The sequence below is a fragment of the Kryptolebias marmoratus genome, linkage group LG20 (genome assembly GCF_001649575.2).
Source record: "Kryptolebias marmoratus isolate JLee-2015 linkage group LG20, ASM164957v2, whole genome shotgun sequence".
NCBI lineage: Eukaryota > Metazoa > Chordata > Actinopteri > Cyprinodontiformes > Rivulidae > Kryptolebias > Kryptolebias marmoratus.
Window position 1 is genome coordinate 8,917,880 of NC_051449.1, and position 22,968 is coordinate 8,940,847.

A 22,968-nucleotide genomic window follows, 5' to 3' on the forward strand; every position below is an offset into this window, starting at 1 on the left:
TAAGCCTCCTATTTCACACATTCAGTCATGTACAACTCACACACAAACATACAGCGATCACCACTATTCTCTATTCACAGAATCTTTGTCTTTTATTGCCTTTTGCCTTTCATGAGTCACATATACAAGCTCATAGAAATTACATATGTTCAGCACAGGTCCACAATGCAATACAGCAAGAGAGACATAAAAAAAACAGCTCCAGCACCTTTTTGAACTGTGTCTGCTTGTGATTCAAGGGGCAAATGCAGAACGCGGTCGCTCTGTCATTTGCTCGCTCGTTCTGCTCTCTGTTAAGCAACATTCGGGGACAGTGAATGCACGCAGACCCACTGAGGTGTACCAAAATTCTCGTCCTCACGTGAGACTGCGAGACTGATTTTGACCTCGGCTGGGACACAGCAAATTTAATTGGGTATTGATCTCTGCAACAGTATATTTGTGAATAAAATTTATGCATGCAGAATTAAAACAGAACAATTATCAAAGTAATAATACAGGTTACATAAATATACAAGGAGATGACTTGCTTGTGTACAAATGGATCATTTCATGGAGCAGAGCCAGCAAGAAAGAAAATATAGATTTTTTTTAACCCCCTAAAATTGATCTGGTGCAATTTAGTTGAAAGGCAAGGTACACAAAGAACCTAATTAGACACCAGGAACTCTATTAATCAAAGGTAGAGTGCCTCTGGTGCTTTGATCCAGCTGAGTTTGGCTGGAAGGCTGATCATGGTGACTCTGTGATGGAGTGTGAGGGTGCTGTGGTCTTTGAGAAAAAAAAGCAGTGCTCCCTAGGCTGTGTAGTCCCCAAAGGAGTGCAACCATGAGAAATTAGTTAAGTTTACCCCACTTCTTCAGCCTTGACATGAATTTGTAGATGCTCTCATCATGACACAGTGTGGGCTGCGAGGAGAAGTGTGCAGCATGACTCATCAGTTCGTTCTGTGGGGACACTTGGCAGAGTCAGACAAAAGGAGCAGCAAACAAGTCCTCGTCAAGCCTTTACCAAAATCTGCCACTGTGACCTATAACTAACTGTTTACAGGAATGCCACTCTTTGAAGTAAAGGTGAGGGGAAAAAAATCAATTGTGATTCTTATCGCCTATACTTTCAAAGCTACTGAGATTCCAAAAATTGATTTTGTTCATCATTAATGCTGTTTTGACTTATAATCATTTTGTTCACAGAATGAAAAATGTGAAACTGTTTAATTGTCATGCTTTGCTGTTTGTGGTTGTCTTTTATTATAAATGCAGCTTTACAAATATTGTAGCACTGAGTATTTGGTCACCTTGAAATCTCAACACAGCTTGCAAACATTTGACCTAGATCTATAAAGGGTGTCTAAAATCATTAATCTAATGTCTTTAATCAACAGACATGACTTGCAAACATGTGAAGTCTATGTTTGTGTCTTTATAAAGCAGAAACATATATAAACTGTACCACCATCATGCACAATGCAGTATATTTTTTCCTGTCTTATTACCATCAGAAAGCTGAACAATGTCAGCGGATATTGCAGATTTCCCTTGTACTGTGATTGCTCATTATGCAGAATGACTCATTTCTGAATATCAACTTCTATAATTGCAAAACTACAATTTATACACTATTGTGCAGGCTTAACCTTACTTTTCCAACTTTCACGCAGTGGTAGTAGAAGTTGCAACTAAAACAAAGCCTTCTAAATATAATATAATAGAAAGGAAATTAGAAAATACTCAAGCTAAAATTGAAGCAGTTATGCAAAAATGAGTTCACAAATTCACTCTGTTAGACTAGTACCAGTGATCATCAGCTACTGGTCCCTGGGCCAAATCTGGCCCATGAGCTCAATCTTTTGGGCCTGCAAAATATTACATCATGAATAAATTATGCACAATCCTCTGCATTTGTAGTCTAGCTCAGAAGGGTAAGTCATGACAATGCTTTAGACCGGGGGTGTCAAACTCCATTCCACAGGGGCCGCTCTCCTGCATGTTTTAGATGTGTTCTTGCTTTAAAACACCTGGTTTAAATGGATGATTTATTGCCATGCTCCTAGAGAACTTGATGATTTGGTGAGGAGGTAATTAAACCATATGAATCAGGTGTGTTGGAGCAGAAAAACCTAAAACTCCCAGGACAGCGGCCCTTGAGGCCTGGAGTTTGACACCCCTGCTTCAGACAATCAGAGTGCTCACACACATCTTTCAATACTAAAAGAGCAGTAAAATGAAAAATAAAATTCCTTGAAAAATAAATTCCTTTGGGTGCATTGCTTCATACATCACTGTTGTTAAACATAAAATTGGCCTGCTAGGTTTTTTTTTTAAATTTAGCTTTCATATATATATTTATTTAGGATTTATGCACAATAATTTGCAGGTAATGTTACAACAACATCTTCTCAATCAATGGAGAAAAAAATGAATAAATGCAATTTGGCAATGCTGTTTCTAAAATAAATAAATATAGCAAATCCTAGTTGTTTCTGACAACAGAAAGTAAAATAAATACATCTATATATATAAGAAAAAGTGTCTAATCAAAGTCTGGCTTCCACACCTTTTGCTTTGGAAAATGTTGGCACTTGAGCAAATTTTGTTGATGATTCCTGATATACACCTATATTTATGTGTGGTAGTAGCTGAGAGTCATTCATAACATATACTTTGAGTGTGAAATCTCAGGATATTACATGAGGTTGAGCATAACACTATTTTCACTCTGTCATTTCTCAACATAAAATGATCTTAGTGTAAAGCTCTGGCTAAAAGGTGGCGGGCGACATGTATTCTTTAAAGAAAAGCAAGCCTCTAATTATGCTATGTCACAACCGTGGATTGTTTCAGTCCAAAATGTACTGTAGTAACTTTGGAAAATAGATTACACATTTGCTTAATTAAATTCGAAATTAAATTAGCAAGTTTCCAATTATTTTAAATGCTAATCTAGATTTTATTCAGATTCTCTGTGAATTAATTGATGATTGTATAAAATCAGCAGCAGGAGTTGTTATGGAGTCTCTGACAGCAGCCTCCTCGTCTCAAAGCATACGGCAAATGTGCTGCATTCTTACTCAAGACAGCAGGCAAATTACAAACACTAATCAACAGCAGGTTTTTAACATGCTGCTGGTAACGGCGACATCCTTTGGGCAATAGCTGTTTGATTTAGGCAAATGTTATGACTGTTTAAATATCAGATACAATTGGCATTCGCTATCCGCACATTCCTAAATAGAGGTGAAAAACGATAGGGTAGGGCAGGGAGTCTTGACGCATCCCATTTTGTGCTGGACGTTTGCTGAATCAATAAGATAAACATGAGGGCCTTGAATGTCAGAGTTTACATCTGCAAGATTGAGGACTTAAATTTGGTCCCTGGCAACAGCTCTTAAGGAAAATTCTATTTAAAAAGGTCAGACTGAACCCTCCTCAACCTGAATAACTAAATATGTGGCTCCATGTTTGACTCTGAATTGGTGTTTCAAAGCATGCAATTGGCTCAAATGTTTTTACTAAACAAAAAACATCAACTTCTCAAAGCTGCAAGAGGTTGATATGTCACTAGGAAATGTTTCTTTATACAATGAAATTATTCCTTTTTAACTATTGAATCTAGGTTGCTTATTTAATCCTGTAATTCAATCACACCAAAACAAAGAAGATTAGTTAAACTTTTGGCTGTGATGCCCATTTATTCATATAGGCAGATGCCAAGGTTCTTGCTGAGGTCTGATGGCAAGACTACAGCTTCATAAGAAAACCTGGCTGCCTTACGGATGGGTCTCTGACTGGGATTAGACCTAAAACATGAGACCAGGTGGCAATGCAGTAGGAGACTCTTGCCTGGAGGCAGTTTGGCGAGACTGAAGGAGAGGAGAATGTTATCCTGCTGGCTGAAGGAGCTGTTTCTCACCCACAGGCACAAGCCAAGCTCAACTCTGCCAGAACATGCTGATAGCATGTGGGACTTTCACCAAATCCAGGAGGGAGAAGCTGAACTGCCAGACTTATTTGAAGACACTTGTTTTAATGATTAAACTATGTAATGACACAGCAATAGATACTAAATAGATAAAGAAAGAAACATAAAAAAAAACATTTTTTGTTAAATAATACTAAACAAAAAACTGCAGTAATCAAATATGTAGCTGCTTTAGTGTCAAGCTATTATCTTTTTAATTTAAAGTGTGGGTCCTCACATGCACGTGGCAAGTTTTCCACCTGACTTGGCTTTGCAGATGAGAGAGGAAATTGGTTTGGTAAATTAGAACTTATCGGGGCTGTGTATAAAATGTAAAAGACAAGGTTTTCATAAAATTGTCTGTACAAGGATAGTCTGTCACAGGCCTGCATGAAGATGGACCTAAACCTGGCAAAACAGAAGGAACAGCAATCTATCTGAGCTTTGCAACTGCCCAGACATGCTTCTGAAGGTTGTTTGAAAAAAGAAAAATCTCAAAAGAGCTGTCTCCCAACAAATAGTATTGTAGAAAAATCTATAAAAAAAGCACTTTCTACTTGCAATTTCTATTGTATATTCCAAAAATTCAACAAGCATTTGTTGTTTTAATTTCTCTTATTTGAGACGCTCTTCATTATTTGGAAATCTTTCTAAACCAATGCAACATGCTGTGAACAGCCTCCATGTGTGATCTGCCTTGAAAACCCCCATTTTGAATCACCACTACAACTTTGTTTCCAAGCCTAATATGAGCAGATTTCCTGTGATAATCTGGTCTCATGTTCCATTTTTCCACTTCAGCTAATTCCTCCTCTTTCTTTTTTACAGTTTTAACAACAAAAATTCAAGTAAAGGGGCTATGATCAAACAGATGAAAACAACTATAATGGAACTGTCATCACAGCAGCAAAATGCTACACTGATGCTTGTACACACTGAAACAGAAAATAAACTCATGAAATATCGCTCGTCAACAGTTTCCAATCAGTGGTGCCAACTGAGGACAATTATCAGACCCATAATGAGTTCATTAGGATAATGAAACAGCTCAGGCGGATTTTCTATTCTGCATTTTAAACCCTTGTATTAGCTTCGGCACTACCAATTCAGATTGGCATGCAAAAAAATAGACCTAAAAAAATGCATTGAATAGATAAAAATGTGTTTGCTGTAAACCACCGAGAGTAATTAAAACACTTGCACTTAAAATGGTGCCTCTGCAAATTTAGAGAAAAATAAATGAATGACTGGGAACTAATTAAGGTCTGTTTGAATGGTGACAAATTTGTTGTGATGGTACTCAAAGTCCATGCCAACTATTTCAAACAGAAAGTAGATAAAGCCTGTTAGAAATGTTGTTAAATGTCAGATGATGTCATAAGATAATTAGTTTAGTAATTATATTATTGCATCTCTAATCCTCCATCTGAAAAATAAATTCAAAAATATGAAGACAGATTAAATACCAATAACTGTGTAGTTATAGACCACATATTGATCAGTATTGTAAACCAATGCTAAATTGGTACTGGGTCTAGACTTGTCTTTACTAAAGAGTTGCCTCTGTTTGTCTATATTAAAATGTAAAGTCTTGACAGTAGTTCGCAAATGATGATGCTGCCACTGTCAGCCAATTATGGTTGGCTAAAAAGTGTGTTCACAATCTGTCGAGCCAAGTCAGAGCAAAGCTTTCTGGAATGTGGGCTAACGCCACCGAATGTAATCTGAGTATCTAATTGTAACAAAACTCATAACAGTTGTTGCATATCAGATAGAAACTGAGCCAAAGAACCTTGTAGGTTGTGCTCATCAGAGTTACAAACATGAAGTAAACATTCAAGATTGACCTCGTTGTGTTATGGTAACTTTATTTTCAATAAAAATTATAGACCTGAAATACACTGTGTTTTTGAGCACTTCTAAATTATGCTGCTAAATTATCCCACAGGTGATGCCAGTAAGCAGCTAAAAGGACACTATAATTGGGCAGCAAACAAAAGCAAAACAAAAACATGAATAAATCAATAAATAAAAATAACATCATGTTTCAGAGTAACAGAAAAAGAACGAGAAAAATATGCTGTTAAGTTGTTAGCCTACATTTGAACAAAATGTGAGAATTGTGTTCATATGCAGAGATACGTGATTTTTAATTGCTCATGATTAATATTTTCAGCTGTAAGGGAGACCGTGTTTATAATTGTCAGGATTTGGTGTACTTTATGTTGGACCACTGATCTCAGGTCTGTTTGGCTGTGATGTCTATATTTAAAGCTATAATCTAACAGGGTACAGCAATTACGTCAGAGTTACACAAGTAAGACTAAAGGTGTACACAGTATGGTCTGCTTTAAAAGCGGAGGTTATTACTGCTGCATTCATTTGGCTATAAGGTTTTAGAACTTCAAAATGTCTTCATTTGCATGTTTTTATGTTTTGCTGTAAATTATAGTAAGCATATTTACTGAAAAGTACTGGTACTGATACTGGTGTCTGTAAATCCTAATGATACTCATTCCTTAATTACAACGTATTAAAGCGTATAGCTGTGGTATGAATGAGCTACACCTCCATCCAGTGTTTTAGGATTATTACAACTCTTTAACCATCTGTTCAAGTTAAAGATACGCAGAGCCTTGAAATATGCAGCAGCTGCACTTGATCTGATAGAGAACTGTGCAGCACTGACTTAATGTGGTGCATGGTAATTTCAAAGTAATGCATCCAGGACAGAAGTGTAGTTTGACTTTATTTTCTGCAGTAGAATAGATCATCACCAAGTCATGAAATTAAAAGCTTGAAATAGTGAGCTAGCTGCAGTCAAGTCAGATTAGTGTCAGGCTGGGAAGAGGGAGTGGTGAACCCAATGCGCAGACTCATCTTGGCTCCAGAAAATAATTTATTTTAAAATAACAGAACAAAAACAAAAGGCTGACGAGGCAGCAAAACCAAACAATAACAAAATTCAAGACTTAGCATAAAATGATAAGGCGAGGCAAGACACGGAAGGAACCAGACAGCGCGTGCAATGACAATGGACCAGCGAGTAAATGAAGGAAATGACCCGGTTTTAAAAGTAGAGGGTAATTAGGGGAAGTGGGCACAGGTGAGTGATTACAGCTAGGAGCAGGTGGAGATGGGCATGGCAGGTAAACAAGTGATAACAGAGGACAAGTGAATAACGACAAGAAACAAAGACATAGGCAACTGAATAACAAAAAAAAAAGAAACAATAAACCCAACCTGAAACATGAATCAGAAACACAAGAACAACCCCAAATCCTGACAATTAGATGCTGCAGCTGCTCTGTGCTGGTTGCACTGACTGAAAACACCTCTGGAACAAGACAACTTAGCATTAATTGGGGGCAGGCTTCATTGATATGCATGACATGTGATGCATTTCTGTTCTATGAACTAAAGGTCTGTAATCCGTCATGCTTATCTTTTCCAAAGTTGATGTAATTTATTCAGTGTCCTTTTGGAAGCTCATTTTCTGTACACATGGGCACTATACACTATAGTTTTCATTTCCACCAGGAAAGATATAAAACAAGAGCTACTGTTCTTTAACTGCAAACAAGTAATATTCTTGAAGGTCATGTTTCATATTCTTTAAAGTTCTTGCTTTTTAGGCATCCCTAAAAAAATATGACTTGATATTATGAGGTTTAGATTTCCCCTTAATGTTTTTTTTTTTAAGTGTTCTTTTTTATGTGTTTGTCTGGCAGGTAGTACTGTGAGATTGGCCACTGTTGTGAGCTTACTCACACTAGTAAAATGTGTGAGACATGGCTGCATTTCTTTTTTAATCTCTACACCTACAGTCACCAGCACTTCACATTGACAGTCAACAGCAGTTGCACAGAAACCCATTCAAAGTTACACTTTCTCTGAACCAATAGAAATTAAACTATATAAACATATCTAATTATTTGTAAGCTAATTATGATGGCACCATGCTGACCAACTGGATCAAGATAGAAATTACTACATATTTAAATTCAAAAAAATCAAAAAAGGCTATTCTGCAAAAGAAATTGTTTAAAAAAATAGTTTCCTTTAGAACTGTCCAATCACTTAGATTTATAATAAAGAATATAATCACATAATCACACTTAAACACACTCCTTTCATAATTACTTCAACTTTTACTAATTCTTTCAAGTTTTAAAGGGAAAAGGTTGACAAATGGAGCTCTCTGAACCACCATACACCAAATGATAAAAACCACCATTCATTAGAATTTTTTTTTTATTCATTAGGCAAAAGTGAAAAAAACAAGCAAACAAAACACCTGCAAACGTACCACAAATTAAATCCATGAAGGTCATGTTGTTGGTGTATACAGTAGGTGTTAATTACAACATGACTAACTCAGTGATAGTGTTCTGTGTGAGGATGAAATTGCAAAATCTTTTGGCACAATCTGTGAATCAGAGTGAGTCACATTTTGTTCAGCCGATTCACAGTGAGGCACAAACATGTGCCTCATGTACTAAACAAACAAAGGTGTTGCTTTAGATGCGTAATAAAAGCTTGAAAAAAAAAAACACAATGGGAATAAATTACTGATTATTCGTGTGCAGAGCTTCCCATAAATTTACAACGGCGGTCGTTATTTCTCTGCAGCTTGAGGCGAGTGAAAAAGGTTGACTCTTCTGTCATTAGCCTCGATGGAATCAGAACCACCTCTGAGTGAGGAATCTGAGCAGTGGGGCAAATAATAAAGCATGAACAAGACTATCTGGTTTAATTTATATGCAGGCAGAGAGTGAGCTGCCCCGGGTGTGTTTGGCCTGACTAAGCAGTGAGAGAGAGAGACATAGTCTTGTCTGCAGAGAATGTTCCCACAATCCACTGAAGAGAAACACATCTTCTATAGCATTCTGCTCTTGTACGCAGACTCTAATGAGCATATGCAACAAAGGCAAAGCATGATCCTCACCAGTCTTCACAGTCTCAATCTGGCAAATAAACAGCAAAACAGGAACAAAAGGACCTTGACATCTGCAGCATTATTAGGAGTTTACATCTGGGGATCATATAGCCTTAAACCAGCCATCAAGTGAGCTAGTGTATCTACCAAAACAGCAGTTTCTTAAAAAACAATTACTGCTTTAAATGTTCTGTGTAAATTGGCTTCAAAAAGAAACGTTCCCCTGTGGCTGTTGTACTGAGACTCCTGATAGATTTTGTCATCAGATGTGAGAGGCAGAACATGGAGATGAAACAAAAAAAAAACAAAACAAGAAAAGCCAACCCTTCTTTCCCCCCCCAAAAAAAAACAGATTCCCTTCGCATTCCTGATTTCCTAAACCACATGACTGCTGTTTGTATTAAATGCAAAGTGGATCCTGGAAGTGCAAAGGTAGATTATGAGAAGGGTCAGTCTGATACAGCAGGAAGCAACAAACACATGAGACACCTACAGATGTTGAAAGGCAGATGGAAAAATGCTTATACTTATTGTGCTCATACAGTGTACAACTTTCTTTTCAAATAATCAGAGTTGTGGATTCATTGTATTGGGCAGAGTGTGAATCAGCAGAAGCACAGGTTTGTTAATCCACAGAGGCAGAGACGGGAGACAGCAAGGTACGAGCTGTGCTGTGGAGCATAGACACTTTGAGATAAGCACAGTTACAGAAAATGCTAAATAGATGAGTCACCACTCCTCCTCATACGTATCAGAACAACACATTTCAGGTAAGGTCATCACAATTACAGATAACAATACGTTTCCAGAATTTAGTGATGTGCTAACTGTGTGGTTTTGTTTCACTCATCTTTTGCAGGTTTGGCGTTCTTTCAGCTCACTTGGTGGAAGCTTTGGCTCCCATTGTTGAAACTCGTCTGACTCTGAAGTCTAACATTGTGTTCATGCAGACATTGTCTCATTTAGCTAGCTAGCTCAACTATTTCTCTTTACTCAGAGAGCACATGCACAACACCTGTGGTGCTTTTCTGGCTTTTCTCTGCAACAACACAATGCCCACTTTTGACTTCCCTCTGAGTCAGATTTGGATATCCATGACAACACTCGATTTAGCACTTCTGAAGGGTGTGACCCTAAATACATGCTTGGCATTTCAGTGTTCATGCTAAAACAGTTCAACACCTCAGCACAACAAAACGAGCAAACACACACTGGGTTGTGCGTTTCCTGTGACAATTTGTCTAAAGTAAAACCATTATTTTATGCCCTCAGTTCCACCACCATAATAAAGCTGAGGGAAAGGTACAGTAAGGATAAAAATATTCCTTAGCACACAACCTACTAAACTATTGCAATCAAACTAAAGCACTTTATTGTTAGTGTTCTCAATAATAATACGTAAAAGATCTAAGAATTCAATACCTGAAGCCATATTTACATGAGTTGTGACTTGAATTTGGAGTTTGAAATAAAGAATTAACACCTGTCACATCTGTTTTTGATCAAACACAATCAGACAATCACAGTTTGTACAGATTAGACGTAAACTCAACACAGCTAAGAGTAGACTCTCTATAAAGAACATGCATAATCTTTCAGACTTCAAAAAAAAGTCTCTGACCAAGTATCCTCAGCGTTTCTGATTGGTCTTCCACTGATTGTCAAAATCAGAGCTAGGTTTAAAGGACAGGGAAAAAAATGCATAAAGGATGCTGAGGTTGATCTGCATTCTGAGCCATGTTGTAGAAAAAAGGAGCATTGCGGCACCTGCAAAGCTGGTTAAATGAGTCTGATTATTGTGTTGAATGTGGAGTAATGAAATTCGTAAGGAGCATGCCTCAGACGACTGCTATGGCAACTGACTGGCCCAAGGTAGTAAAAAGACTCAAATGCATTTAAGTCAATGCTGAAAAGAGAAAAGCATTTCTTATAAGACAACACATTAACGTTTCATCTATTTAAGTATATAGTGGTGAATTATTTAAAGTTTAAAAAAGACAGGTTATCATTATGAGATCCAATAAAAACTGCTTTAAATATTTAGGTTTCTTCTATGTAAGTGGGTTAGTACAAGTCTGATGATGGCAATGGTTGCAAGAGACAGTGAAGAGGAAACACTTCTGAATTGTTTGTGGTTTTCTATTAATTATACCTATGAAAGTATTTGTTCATTAACTTTATCTTAATATGAACAAAATCAGATTTTTTAATGAATATAGATTTAATTATTAATAGTTTTTGAGGCTTACCACTAATGTCCATTTCAAAACAAACATTTTTTTGTTGTTTTAATGCCTTTTTCAAATAAAAATCTGAATTGCTGAAGTGACAAAATAAGCATTTTGAGTATGTTTTACATTTTGTAAAACACATTTTTAACTATGTTCTTAAATGTTAAAGACGAAATTCTTGAACAATTGTTGATTAACTATAGGATGCTTGAAGTAATCTTTATTTAAAGCTAAGAAGTAGGTGTAGATAGAGTGACTTTATATTTGATTGGGTTCAGAAGTGGTCATAATTTATTGAGAGATGGTTCAGCTGTGAAACAGTAAATGAGTCCAACACTTATAACAAGTTCCAATACAACCTTATATGTAGAAGGACTGTCCTGCAGTCCTTTCCAAAGTCTCAGCTAATAAATGAAAATATCATTTATGGTCCCTTCTACTGACTGTTCCCAAAATCCCAGAGAGGAAAGGAACAGCTACCTGGACTGTGTTGTGTTCCATATAATTATGACACAAAATGCTGCTCAGTAATGCTTCACAGCCCAGCTTTTAGTTAGTAAACCAGGGATGAGGAACCACTGTTTCAGAAACTGGCCTTCCCGTATTATTGAATATATGGAGTTATACTGATTATATAATGATCCAGCATACACTTAAAATTGGATGAATGTGCAGCACAGAAGTTCAGATGTCAGTACAGATGGCTACACACCAGGATAGAAAGCTAAGGAATGCTGGAGTAATACGTTATTCCCACAGCAGAGGTGAGACCTTCTGTCTGGCCGTTGACAGCAAGCTTTCACATTATCTAACAGTTTTGTTTCTGTAAACGCATCATGTTCCCAGAGCACAGTCTGGAACAGTGTATTGAAATAAACTCACTGCAGAGCCTATTTGTGATGGTGTATCTATTTCTGTCCATGGCACGGTAAGATTGGATTTCTGCAAATACTGTGGTGTTATAGGGCTACTGACCTAACATGTATTACTCAATATTGTAGCTTAAATAATCAAAAACGAATTGTGGTGCAATATGCAATGCATGGACTGTAGGGATAAGAGTATTCTACATAATAGGGCCACCCATGTAAAATCTTCCTAAAAGGGAATTATTATATTAGATTTAGCAATAATCTTAAAAAAGAGCATTGTAAAACATAAACCTATTGGCCACAGTTGTAAAAAGGACAAATGAAAAAGACAAATCCTGACAGAGTGCAATAAATAGCAAAACTAAAAGCTTTTATTGAACAAAAGGTGGAGCTAAAGGCTTAAAAGCAAAGAGCAATATTTCAAAGATTACTTTCGTTAAAAGCGACAACATCAAGCTATCTCATATCAAAGCAGGAACCCAGGAGTAAAACAACTTTAAATGTTTTAATTAAAACAGTAAAATATGCAACAGTCCAAATTTTACTGATGCACAAATAAATTCATTTAAAATGCAATTACAATTACCCTCCAATAACAAACTGAAACAATGTCACTCTCAGGTCAATTTAAGTTGAGAAGACCTGATATTTAGTAGTCCAGTCTTAGAGAAGATAAACCACAACAGCCATGAATGCAAGTAGGTAAAGAAACAGGACCCCTTTTTATATTTGTGCAACACAGGTCACAATCAAGGTAATGACAGCTGGAATGATTTCTATAACATTTCTGTCTCTGTGATTAGTGGTTTGATGAGCTCAAATGTTACAGACTAAAGGCACTGCCTGTTTTCAACCTTTGGGCAAAACTTGGTGGGAATTAATGAACATTCTGAACATGTAGGAGGCAGAATCAATTTACGCAGAGACATATTCATTTGTCCTGCCTCATTGTGTTGGTACGCATTAATGGAAAAAGCACTCATGCAAAGACAAGGTGCAGACCGTTCATTGTGTCCATGCAACACCAAACACACAGAAGTTCTTGTTTTGAAAATGCAACATTGTCCCCTGTTAACTTCTGCTTCTGTGGAACTGCGTAAGCATACATCAAAATAGATTATCCTTTGTTTGTAGTAGAAATGACTATTCTTTCTCAAATAATAACATGTAGTTCTAAAAAACACTTTCTTAAAGGATATTGCTTTACCTTAGTCCACAAGGATCAAAAATTCAAAACATCAGTAGACTGAAGCTCACTGAATGAGTCATATGCTCTTAATCATGTTTTAGTTTAATGGAACCTTTAGCTTCCAGTTTCAAATAGGTGATCTGACAGCATGATCTTTATCATTAATTTAAAACCATTTGAAATAAGTCATTTAGTCAGAATAAAGGTAAAGTCGATAACTGGCCATGGTTAAGGAATCATTATCGATGGAGGTAATGACGCACAGACAACTTCATTCCATTTGCCCATGAGGTTGTGTAGTAAGTAGGGTTTGTTTTTGAATCTGTTGGCTAGATTACTCAAAATGTTATTGATCACTTTTTCATGATATTTCATCAGAGCTAGGGTGTAGCTCAACATAGTGTTTATTTTTTGTCTGTGATACTGATCTGCTTTCAGATGATTTGCATTCAGTTTTAAACGACCACTTATAGTTTTATTAAAGAAAGGAGAGAAAATTTAAGCCAATTTCAACATTTTCTTTGTTATGTACAGCAATGATCCCAAAATCTTTGTTATCCAATAATCTTGGCTGATAGAATGAGAGGCAGAGTACGCACCGATACAAACAGAGCTGTCTATCCATTTACCAATCAAATCTGGTAATATACCAGTTCAATGTTGCTTCAGTGTCTGACAAGGTTTTTTTTAATAAGCTTAGGTATAACTAAAATATAAAACTGAAGTGTGAGTAAATCACTCTTATTGAATGAGTTACAAGTTACTCCTTTTACTACAGCTAATTCTAGAAACTTCACCTTTACATGATGCAGCTCATTTTATAAATATCTGAATAAGATGGGAAAGGATGCTCCACAAAATTTATAAATGTCCAGCTCGTTAAGCACCGATTACTAAGTTATTTAGCAAATATGACAAATCAAATCATACAAGTATTAACAATTTATATTTGTGTTTTCTTTAGTTCTCTGCTGCTGTAAGTGTGGTGTATTACTTTCCTTGTAGGGTTCAAGTGAGGGTCACAGACATCAATGGATTGCTGTAATTCACCTGCAGTCAGTGATGTAATGGTGTGTTGGTGGGTTGATGCACAGCCTGAGTCATTTTTGAAGTTGTGCATGTCCAAATGTAAGCTTCAGATGCCTTTGAAGCTTAAACTTGTGAATTTAATAATAGTGCTCCTCCTCAGGGCAGAAGGGTGCCTGAAGGTGGCACTGCCTTGAAGGCTAAACAAAGAATTAAGGACCCACATCAGCAGTGAGCTAGCACCTTACACTACACAAAAAATAAAATGACATGCTTCAATGTAGCTCCTCAAGATAAAGAACAATTACTGTGATTATTTTTAAGGAGGTAAATAGTAAATCTCTCTGTGTTGTGCTTCATATACTTGCATATTCATGTTCTTATACATCCACTAGTTTGAAACTGGCTGTGATTCAATCATATTACAAAAGCTGACCATTTCTTTTAAGTAGCTGCCGCAAATATAATGATGTTTTTCTTCTTTTGCAGTCCATGTTTTTTTTTTTTGATGCTTCATATATTTATTTTTAGATCTGGTTTGCAACTGTAAATAAAGCCACTGAAAAGAGAAGCTACGTTTTCTCTGTGACGTTCAGCAGCGCAGATATAGTCTTCTTTTAGCACAACTATTTCTTCCTTCTGTATGGTAAAGAAACTTATGGAATAGATGGAGTTTTGAATATAAATCCTACAACTCCAGGGACAGGAGTTTTGAAATGATTATTATAAAAAGAGGACATTTTATGAACTGAAGCTCTAAATCTTGTCCTAGTGGTGACTCAGCTTTTCTTAAACCACACAGAGTAGCTGCTCTGTCTGCATAAACTTTATTTTCAGGAAGCTGTGCATGCACACTGTTGCCTGTAAATCCTGTAAACTTAGACAACATTCCTATAAATCTATCCTAACATAAACTGATGGGTAACTTGGTGGACAAAATATATCTATTTGCTGCCAACATAACTCTTCAGTGACGGGCCAAGTTTGATAAATTATTTATGATTGATGTTTGGCCGGTAACTCTTAACATGACTGCATGTAATTTGAGGGAACAGTGCTACACATTGACAGACATTCTTTTGCAGATGTCCATCAAACCTATCTCATAATGGGGACAAGAAGATATTTGATTTATAGTCATCTTGGATTTAGATATGCTCAGGTTCCACTCTTTTACCCAATCGCTCTCTGTTTCTGAATTTCTGGAGAATGTGTCTGTTTGTTTCTCTCTGCCAATATCTCAAAGCTCACTCGCTCTTCAAAAACTCATGAAACATTACGTTCTCTTTTTCCTCTCCTGACAGTGTCACTTGCCTTCACCATGTTTGCATACTGTATCAGCTGCTGTTGCAGAGCAGGCAGCAGCACAGTACAGAGATCCAGTTGGCTTAATGATGCACTTTTAAAGACGACTCGTTTCACGCAGCTGAAGTCTAAGGTTAGCTTTGTTTCACGACTCAGCCCACATACCCACTTAACACAAACAGGACTGCACAGTGACTGCTGGAAGAGTCAGATATTTTAGCTCTGGAAATTTTACTTGTTGAAAAACAGCTTTGTGAAGTGTTGTTACTTGCTCGTTGTATATAAAACTTTGAGTGACATTTGAGCTTCTCCACTCCTGTCATTTATTTACATTTGTCTTCATGTACTGTATTCCGAGAACTCAGTCCACTTGAACACCGGTGGGTGTCTCTCTGACTCTACCATCATCTTTAAACTTACGGAACAAAAGTGTTGCCTCCCTCCATGAGAAGGAAACTTAAAAAAAGCAAAAAGCAGTGATTTTATTCTGGTGGAACATCATGATGGTATTTTTGTTTGTGATAAAAATTCTTGGCATGCTTAACATTCAAACAGAGAAACAGACCTCCACCAGGGAGGTTATGTTTTCAGGAGTGTTTGTCCATCCGTCCGTCTGTTAGCAAGATTACTTCAAAACGAATGAACAGATTTTGATTAAATTTTTAGAGGTTGTCACAAAAAACAGATTATTTAATAATAATACACTGGTGGCAATCTGCATCAAGACCTAGATCCTACAGCCTTTTAATGACACTAGGCTTTGTGGTGTTTCACACTAGTTTTTTTGGTGTTCAGTGTAAATTGTTATGTTCCTAAAAACAAAACCAAGCATTTACTCTATACAGTTATAGAACAGTGTTCAAATTAAGTAAGCAGGTGTGAGCAGGTATTTTATCCCAGCAATAGGAGACAATTTGGTTTAAAGTGTTGTGGTTAAATTTTGTATTTGATTCCAACAGCCAACGTACAACCCAAAGCTGGCATGCAGTATCTGTGATCTCCAACACTACTATTACTTGGAACATCACCCATCCGGCTCAGGTAACAGTCATTTTAGTGGAAAAAAAATGAGCTTCGAACTGTTAAAACCTCTGCTTGAAAAACATTATCCATCCATGTAAAGATCCACAAGTCGCATTGTATCAGACTCAACTATATAACCATGCTTTATTCCCTTGGCACCCTGCTGTCATCTGGACATAAAGATGAAAGATGACTCTCATCTTAAAAACTGAGCTCCTGCGAAAATGTGATGATGAATACTGATTTTACAGTCTCTGTAAGAATGAGCAGATATATAGCCAAGAATAGCTTGTCATGGCCTGTCAAGACTTAAGAACAGAGAAATACATTCATGCCATCAGATTATGATAATCAACTTCTTGATCATGACCTATAGTCTGTCATCGAGTCAGGTGCCATTTACATAGTGTTAGATGAAGGTCTTTAAGAGTCCTGGCAAGGCAGTAAATCTCAGTAGATAAAGGTCATTTTCCTACATACAAATTGTTGATATGATGAAAACATATCATAATTAAAGAACAATGACTTTTCTCTCAATGTTTCTCAAAGTTTACATAAGTGCGTGTTATATGTATTTTTGTGGAACTTTAATTGTTTAAGCATAAAGAACAAGATTTGAGAATATCTTCATTTAAAGTGAATAAACTGAAAAAAGTCGTTTGTAGACAAAATAGCCTGAAGAAAAGTATGTACTGACCTAAGTGCAAGATTTTATTCTTTTTTATAATTTGATCACATTTCCAAATTATTTTTTTAAAGTTGTTCTAAACAAAAGAACAGTCCATTCAAGTGAAAACTTTGCAAACAGTGGTGTGTCTAAACATTCGACTGGTGCTGCAGTTGACTTGTTTCCACACTGTCAGGGCTGCCAAAAAAGTGTGACATTTTCAGGGATGGGAAGATATCGATTTGTTTATACTGCTTTAAACCAATCGCAATTGTCTTAGTAGCTCCAGGCTCAAGATAACGCACCGTTGCCTTTTTAAATTGGTGTCGAGAGGAGGATGTGTTTTGGTGGAACAGATTTATAAATAAACATGCAAGAACGTCACACAAATGCTGTAAGTATTTTCTTTGTTGACCTTTACAACAATTCTGACAAGAAACAACCAAATAAGCACGTCTTACTGCACGGTTCAAATCTTTATGTGCTACTTTCTTTGTTAGATTAAAATTCGGAGGATTCATTCTCTCACGGTGAACAACATTTTGAAAACTCTGTCATTCAAATAGCAGCTGGGGAGGACAATGCAGCCTCAAGTTAATGGACAATTGGCAGGCTTTTATCTGTGGTCAAAATCAATTCAATTTGACTAGCCATCACAGACAGAGCATTCAATCCAAGTTACAAATGGGGACAAGGATGCACATTTTCAGATGAACCCTCCATAGAGACAGATTGTCTTGCACTGGGTTGTATACAGAAAAAGTGCCACACCAAACACAAAAAGTCTGGTTCTGCTCTTCACTCTAAGCGCGTTGACTATCAGAATTACTGACAGATACAAACACCACCTTTATATCAGTGTCTGGAATAGTGGGATTGTTATTTGTCTTAAATGCATTTTAGACAGACATTAACCCTTCTGGAGCCTAAATTGCACATATCATGTTTTAGAAAGTTCAAGTTAAATTGCAACTCGTGTTAAAAACAGAAAGGAATAACATTATTTTCACGAAACTGATAAAATATGCCTGACTGCAATCATAAAGAGGGAAAAGTGCTTAATAGCATTTGAAATACAAAGTGGCAGTCTTCCCTTGGCCTCCCATCCATTATGATGCAAAACATTTTTGAGTGCTTTGTTTCCAAACTGCATCATAACCAGCACTTAATGGATTCTTCCATCTTTTATTCAAGGTCAAAGCTCATCACTCCCACAACCCTTTGCAATGTAAATCCTTCTCTCAACATGTCTGTGGGTACAATTTGAATAACTGAATATTTTCAGTAAACTTCCGGTGTATGATGACTGTTTACAAAGGAAAACAACATGAGAATACCACAAGATGTAATCTTGATAATAATGATATGTGCTAAATTATCAAGATATCATGATTTTGTTCTCATCCAAATATTTTTTAATAAACAGTAAAAAGGCTGAAATTTCTCCACTGAAGGAGGTTATGAACTCAGTTAAGCTCCAACAGAGAAAGCAGCAAACATTTGTAGTTAGTTTCTGGAGATTATTATCAGACACAGCACCAAACTCTGTGAAACAATTATTTCAAACTGGTTCTTATCCGAGTTCTGACAAACACATTTCTGCCTACTGAGAGTGTATAGTGCATGTGGCTTTACACTGCTTTAAGCGTGCCTTCCAAAACAACTTGCCAGAGTGACTAATGGGAATCAAAAAGACTCTTCGATTTTGATGCTATTCATCCCTAGCGAGAAGGGAGTTCAGGTTTCTGGACCACCACATTTATTGAACAGTGAGTTGACAAGCAGAAAAATGAAATTCACTGGAAAAAAAAAAAAAAAAAAGTAAAAATTCTAACAAGCTCATTTGATGCTTTTTCTGTCAAGCAGTACAACAGCAATTAGCTTCCCATGAATAATTTTTGTTTATCAAGACACTCCTGAGCGCTGCTTGGAAACAAACATGTAAATGAAGGTATTCCCAATTCGCAATATTTGTGACACAAGTTAGAAAGACATAAAACTGAAAAGTACTATCAAATTAGTTTCTCCTTTTACAGCAGAGAGGACTGCTGATCAACTCTGCAGATTGGAGAGACAGTCACTTATAAAATAGTTTTCTCACAAGATTTCTTCATGGCTGATTAAAGACACAACTTAGAAAAGGAATCGCATCTGTGAGTGTAGAATAAACTTATTTAAAAATAACTACTTACTTTTTTACTTAATGACCAATGAAAAACATTAATTTTTAGATAAATGGACAAATCAAACTAAGCCAAGGAATGTTATAAGGCTGCTTTTTGTCACCCAAACAAATTAGACTGATAGTAACTAAACAGCCAGATGAAACTTAGTGTTCTATTACAGCATCAGATAACAGCAAAATAAAAAAAATACTGTGATGTATTACAAATATTTACAGCTGAACTGCAATACATAAAAGTTTCGGATAAACCGCGGGGAAACATAACAGAAAGAGTTATGGTCACAATATCTGCGTAAGTGGCATTCTTACAGCTGCACTTAAAGAACACAGCCGCTTTACTTTAAGATCCTTGAGGTTACAATATTTCAAACCACTCAAACTTAAACTTAGTCAATGAATTTTAACTCATTTCATCATATGAGCGTGTCTCAAGGTGCATTTGAGTTAATGAATACATAGCCAAGTTCATATCATGACAGTTTTTTTTAAATCCTCAATCATAAATGTCTTATAAACTATTGCTGTATATTTTTAATGAAACAAATTTACTAATAACACATATTGATCAGTCACATTGTTGACCGACAGGTGAAATAAACATTGATCATCTCGTTAAGATGAAATGTGCTAGGAAGCCTTTGGTCTTGACATTTCAGTAGGTATCACTCTGACACTTTGTTCCTCCCACCCAAACATAGTTGCAGATCAAGCACAAACCTTCTGTGGTGACAGCCCCGCTTAATGAACACTACATCATCTACCATGAACATGCAACCTGCAGCAACTCCAAACCCACATAAGGACAGTGCCAAGAAACAAGACAAAGAGCCTCTCCATTAACCTGGCCTGCAAAGTCAACTGATCCCAATCTGATGAAGAATCCAGTGGATGGGCTGGAACAAGCAGAGCACACACTGCAATCCAAAGCACTCAGAGGATCTTATAATAATTCAATATTTGGTCAGGCTTGTTTTGATAACTTGGTGGGATCCTGTTCAACATTTGGCAGATTATTTTAATATTGTGTCTCTGGGCTTAGTGGACTCCATTCATACTTTACAGTGAAAGAAGAGTAATGCATGACGACCACACAAGATCTAGCAGAACATAGTTTAAATGCTTTGCGACAACTCAGACACATAGCACCTTTTCTAAACAATTTCTACAATAATATGGGAAAGAAAAATAAATTCATAATACATTGTTTCCAACTCAGAGCAGCACCGAAATCCAAATGAATATGTGCATAACCCAACTCTAGGGGAGAAAAAAACAGATTGAGTGGACCTCAACTCTGTAAAAGAAAAAAATCTGATGTGAACATTAATGATGCTTCAACCTTGATGCTTAAACTATCTCTGACCTCAGTGTAATACAGAAAAGAAAATGTTTTGTCAAATCGCATTGATATGTTTTCCAGGAAACCAAACTGTCTTCAGAGCTCACTGTTGAGGTTACAGCAGCATTTTAACTAAGAACTTTAGATTTACGTCAAGCTTTTTGCATCACCTTTCCTTCCCACAGTCAAAAAATACAAAGCAGCACAGACAAAGTTTTCCAATGCATTCACAAAATTTAAGGATCACATAATGACTACAGCATTTCCACTGGTCTGTCTTAGAGCAGCAAATACACTAAAGTCGAGCATCTGTTTAAAATATACTGCACAATTCAAATGGAAACCAAGTCTGAGCTTATCAGCACATAAAACAATGTGACAGAATGTCAGATGTGACAGGAAATAAAACAGACATACTGTGTTAAATTACAGCTTGGTGACTTACTGTGGAGAAATTTAGCGCGTTGCAGTCCTCTCCTCGAAAGGTGCACTGCAGTAGCATGTCACTGATGTCATGACCTGTTCGGTTATAGAAATCTGTCATGTTGAAAAGTGCTGGCTTGAACTTCTGAAAGTTTGCTTTGTCTTTTAGGGCAGCCAAGACCTCAGGCTCGGCCAAGTGTGGGTTGGCTATTTGATGGTTATCATTGAGGAGGGCTAGGAGTTCTCCGACGTGATAGAGATCATTTTTGGTGATTTTGGAGAAGCGGAACTCATTAAGGTTACAGAAGGTGACTGCTGGGAAGGTGAGGTTTGTTGCAGCCACTTCGTCCAGCTTGGTGACATGAGGATACTCAAGATAATAAGACACTCGATCCATGGTGACCAACAGTAGTAAGGCTAGCGAACCCAGAAATGAAATTGTCCAAAGAAATCGTCGGAATGTCATGTGCCCATAGGCAAATATGTGACTAATGCCATGTAGGGTGGATATGTTGGCAAAAGCTTGCAGATTGGAGGGCTTGACACTTTCGATGCTTTCCTCTGAGCTTCCTTTCATGGCTGTGGAGTGATGATCAGTACTCCCAAAGAACTTCAGGTTATAGGCTTTGCTTAGCAACAAGAACAGCAGAATCAAACCAGCAGAGATGTTTGGCACACTGCCTCTTTTTTCCTCTCAGAAGTGGTAATGTTCTCAGTGAATAGTTTTCTTTTCATCACAGTGCACATGCCATTGTCTGTCAGCTGTTCCTGGAGCCCCAGGTTTCCCCTTTTCCTCTGTCTGCTGTTTTATTATCTCCAAAGCTGTCTCTCAAACTCCCTGCTCAGCTGTCCTTTGCAGAGGCACCAAGCACAATAACAGAAACACCCACTTCAACTAAAACGCAATGCCTGATTCCTGAGTCGTGTGAAAAGAAACAAGGATACAAGGGACTGGAGAAGAGAGAACAGAGAAAGACAGCAGACAGAAGAATATGGGTGATGTGAGGGGGGTGTGATGAAAAGGGCTAGCGTTTTTAGAGAGGTGCTAAGCCTCAGCAGTCAATGGGACCCTTCCTCCTCCAATCGGAGAGAATGCCTCTACATCGCTTTGATAATGGGATGCAATGGTTTTTTGAATGAAGGTAATAAAGAGAGAAGCGGCTCACTGGTCCCTCGCTGTCACATTTCCTTTTCTCTTGTGTCTCTTTAGCTCTTTTCTTCTCCTCCAAGAAATGAAAATGAGGGGGTCAGAGACCTCCGACCAGCCCACCACTGTGCTTGACAACCGGCGTTCACTGATTCCGCGGGTTCCACTTCCCTATTTGCAGAGATCCTCAGTTAACAGAGAAGACCCCCCTCTTCATGCTGTATGATCACCCCCGGCAGCATCAACACTAAAGCCGACTCAGAACCCCGAGCTTTAGTCCTGTTAACATACAGATTTATATTCTGCCGTGTGGAGCCTCTCTTTCTCGCCTCCTATCTCTCTCCCACCACTCCCCCCCATTTCTTGTTCTCTCTCCTGTCTGTTTCAGTCTCCCTCTCTCTCCCTCTTCCTCCTTAGTAGTCAGGATCCATCCCACTGCTGAATGGCTGCTTTGCTTGTGAGTCTGTCCTCAAAGAGGAAGTCTCTCAATCTGGACAACACGTTCACTCTTTTGTTATTCCCAGCCCCGCTGTTGTTAACAGGCGTGCTCTTGAACAATGCCACAGGTTGCCTGTTTATTGCACTAACATAATGATAAAATGTTTATTATGTAAGCTAAATGGCGTGACAAGAATATCCAGGTTTTAACATTTTTGCAATAA

At 37.3% G+C, this 22,968-nt stretch overlaps 1 protein-coding gene across 2 annotated transcripts in view; it reads right to left on the bottom strand.

Moving 5' to 3' along the window:
* The window catches only part of asic1c (acid-sensing (proton-gated) ion channel 1c), an 87,737-nt gene extending 65,110 nt beyond the window's left edge, over nt 1–22,627 (bottom strand). For both annotated transcript variants that reach the window (XM_017426021.3, XM_017426020.3), the window contains exon 1: nt 21,182–22,627. In XM_017426021.3, coding sequence (XP_017281510.1) covers nt 21,182–21,736 — 555 coding nt within the window. In that variant the 5' untranslated portion in view covers nt 21,737–22,627. The remainder of the gene's footprint in view (nt 1–21,181) is intronic.
* Nucleotides 22,628–22,968: the final 341 nt, after the last annotated feature.